Genomic DNA, 3,502 nt, shown 5'->3' on the forward strand with positions numbered 1-3,502 from the left:
CCTCTGGGCCAGAAGATTTTTTTCTACAGAAAAATTTCATCTTCTGGGCCAGAGGAATATTTTACTTTAGAAAAATGTCATCCTCTGGGCCAGAGAATTTTTTTCCTGTAGAAAAAAGTCATCCTCTGGACCAAAACAATTTTTTACTATGGGAAAAAGTAATACTCTTCACCAGTAGATTTTTCCTATAGGAAAAAGTCATTCTCTGGGCCAGAAGATTTTTTTCTATAGACAAAAGTCATCCTCTGGGCCACAGGAATTTTATTCTATAGGGAAATATCATCCTTTGTGTCAGAAGATTTTTTTTTATAGAAAAAAGTTATCCTCTCGGTCAGAGAAGTTTTTTCTATAGAAAAAGTCATCCTCTGGGACAGAGGAATTTTTTCTACGAAGATGCTCATTCACTAGGCCAAAGGAATTTTTTTCTGTGTTAAACATTTTCCATAGAAAAACGTCTCTTCACAGATGTGAAGATTTTCTATAGAAAATATTCCCTTACAACGTTCTCTTTTTACTTTTTTGATTTCTATTTTGACTTCTCTGCACTCATCCCACTTTAGTGCCTCTACTGAAGCTATTATCCTTTTAATTTAAATATATCCTTTGGGAAGGATTAAAATATAAACATTCAGCAACATGACAATGATAAAAACTCAAAAAGCCAATGCCACTTCAGGATTAACACGAATGTCTATATAAAGCGATAGACAGACACTTCTAAGCAACCACCCAGGAAACAATTTTACATATGTCTGGTAAAAGTATTTTCGTCCATTGTTTAACTGTGGCATCAAATGACGTTCTGGCAGGCAGGATATTTTCTATTACAGATAATGGTAAACTCAAACCTTTGTAAACCAAAAAAATCCCGCGTTAAATTGTCAGTCAAACTAAAAGGACATCAATGGCACAGGACAAAATAAATATCAACGAAACAATTTTAAAACAAATGAGCAAAAGGGGTTAGATAAGATTCGTGCAATATTTTAACCCTTAATTTGAAAAGATGGCAGTATATTTCTAATTCAATATTGACAATTACTTAGGCCAAGTGTAATCATTGTTTCCGGCAAAATGACAATTATTTGTCAAGTCATAATCAAATTTTGAAAATCTCTTAAATCCTCGAGGAAATTTTTAATCAAATCACTTGCCATAGAAGACCCAACACAGCTGTGTTTACTTCTTTAATCCTGGCCTGGATCCCAAACCAAAAGGATTAAGATCATTTTAAACAATAATGCTCGGAAAAATGAATTTCATGAATTTTTTTTTGACATGTGTTTGCTGTTATGGTTTAAAATTGTCAGAAATGTCATCAGGTTTTCGTCATTGAATATTGGCAGCTTCCCCCCAAGAGCTGCCCTGTACGCTTTCATTTGAAAACATGTTGCATCGTTAAAGTTTATGATTATGGTTTCTGACAGGAGATTTACAATTGTGGCAATTTTTTGTTCCAGCATACACACACTCACACACGGAGAGATATTAATATGTGTGAGCTTTTAAATACCCTGCAGCGAGCAGCTTTAGTAAAATTGTAGTGTTTTACTGGTGACATTGTCGCTAGTACTAGTGAAAAAGTATACCACAACCAATGTAATTTCCTATGGACATTTAACATAGGCTTGTCATAGGAGAAGTACCAGTAGACCTTGACTATATTGACTAAGTAGTTCTTTTGGGACTATATGGTGACATTTGAACCAAATAGTCACTAGAAAAAGATTATATCTTTTGAGATTATGTGATGACGTGTATACCAAATAATCACTACATTATATTGGGTTTCCTGAGCTATATGTAGACATTTGAACCAAATAATCACTAGAAAAAGATTAGATCTTTTAAGTTTATATGGTGACGTTTGAACCAAATAATCACTGCATTTTATTGGGTATCCTGAGCTATATGTAGACATTTGAACCAAATAATCACTAGAAAAAGATTAGATCTTTTAAGTTTATATGGTGACGTTTGAACCAAATAATCACTGCATTTTATTGGGTATCCTGAGCTATATGTAGACATTTGAACCAAATAAACACTAGAAGACCATTAGTCCTTTCGAGATCATATGGAGGCATTCGAACCAAATAGTCATTTGAGATTTTTAGGAAAATGCTTGTAATAGAATAAGTATTTAACAACGTTACATTTTTAACGCAGTTATTAAGTAACAAAAACAAAAGTAAAGCACAGTTCAATCTACACACAATATATTTAATTAATCTAAAACAGTCTGCGAATTTTAGGCAAGGTAATAAATTAAGAAATGGATTACATATATAGCTCACTTTTTTCAAGGCTGGCCAAACCTTGTCTTATTTTTAATAAAACTGAATAGTGTTAGAACTAGGATTTTAAAATTATATAGTATAACATAAAAACATTCAGTTAAATTTGTGGTTCTTCATCATTTTCATCTTGTTCCTTTTCTTCGGTGCGCCTGCTTCGTTTGTTGATCTTAAAATACTTTTTCTTTTGGCGTTGGAACGCTGCTCGTAAAGTCTTGTCAGGTAATTTATTAAATGTTGATATAACTTCTGTTTTATAAACTATATTTTAGCATTACTTATTTGAAACAAAAACAAACACGTTTTACCTATTATGGCGGCAAGTACATTACCAAAATCTCGTAGACCTTTTTTCCCGAAAGTTCCGTCAACATTAAAATCCATAATAATATTTCTTCCAAATACTTTATGCAAATTACGTTCAGCGTTACCTGCAATGAGATTTTTCATTTGTCGAGTCTGCAATTGTAAAAATTGTTTTAGTTATGAATTTGTTATTCCCAAAACGCAGATACGTACATATAGATCTGCTTGTGTTGCGAGAATTCGATCAAATTCTCGAAGTTTTTCTTCCGATTCAATTGGAAAAATTGTCATAATATTGTCCACAAATGCGTTCTGAGAAATAACACGATCCAGTAAAACTTTATGCTCCGCCAAAATATCAATAATCGTGTCTAGTTTTCTGGCATTTTCTTGGCAGGAAGAACATTTTGCATTAGCTATCAAAAATATGAACTCAATTTTGTTATACTGTTAAAAATTTAGTGATAATCTTTGGAGATTACCTTGTGGAGCAAAATATTTCATTTTTCCTTTGGAAGGGTTGGCATTTTCGTTCGACATGTTTAGGAGGTAAAAATTTGTGCTTGATATTTCTCTGGAAAGCAGGAATGTAAAATGGGCACGATTACAAAATCAGAATCAATTGGCAAGCATACAAATTTGAACTGAATGTCTTTAATACAAAATGTCTCTTTTTCCCCTAGAGTCAGATTCGTTTTGAAAATACCAATCTCACAAGAATTCACCGGTTCTTCGTAGAAACTTTCTAATGCCAAAATTCGACTGCCTTCAATATATATTTCGCCCTTTTTCTTTATATTATCAATTTTTATTGGAATGCATGAATTCACCGCGCAAATATTATCTGGTTCTTTGCAGGATATGTAGCAATCATTTACAAAAGCTCCAACGATAACACC

General features: G+C 32.7%; 1 protein-coding gene across 1 annotated transcript; it reads right to left on the minus strand.

Annotated features, from left to right (window-relative positions):
• Nucleotides 1-1,503: 1,503 nt before the first annotated feature.
• On the minus strand, nucleotides 1,504-3,142 carry LOC133327803 (uncharacterized). Its single transcript, XM_061536341.1, has 4 exons — nucleotides 3,086-3,142; nucleotides 2,817-3,019; nucleotides 2,606-2,756; nucleotides 1,504-2,546 (listed from the first exon to the last, which is right to left on the minus strand). Exons 1-4 carry the CDS (start codon nucleotides 3,105-3,107, stop codon nucleotides 2,398-2,400), a joined length of 525 nt encoding a protein of 174 aa, XP_061392325.1. The 5' UTR covers nucleotides 3,108-3,142; the 3' UTR covers nucleotides 1,504-2,397.
• Between the last annotated feature and the right edge of the window lie 360 nt (nucleotides 3,143-3,502).

This window comes from Musca vetustissima, unplaced genomic scaffold (assembly GCF_032173495.1).
Source record: "Musca vetustissima isolate MV318-11 ecotype Yass unplaced genomic scaffold, APGP_CSIRO_Mvet_v1 utg194799, whole genome shotgun sequence".
Lineage (NCBI taxonomy): Eukaryota > Metazoa > Arthropoda > Insecta > Diptera > Muscidae > Musca > Musca vetustissima.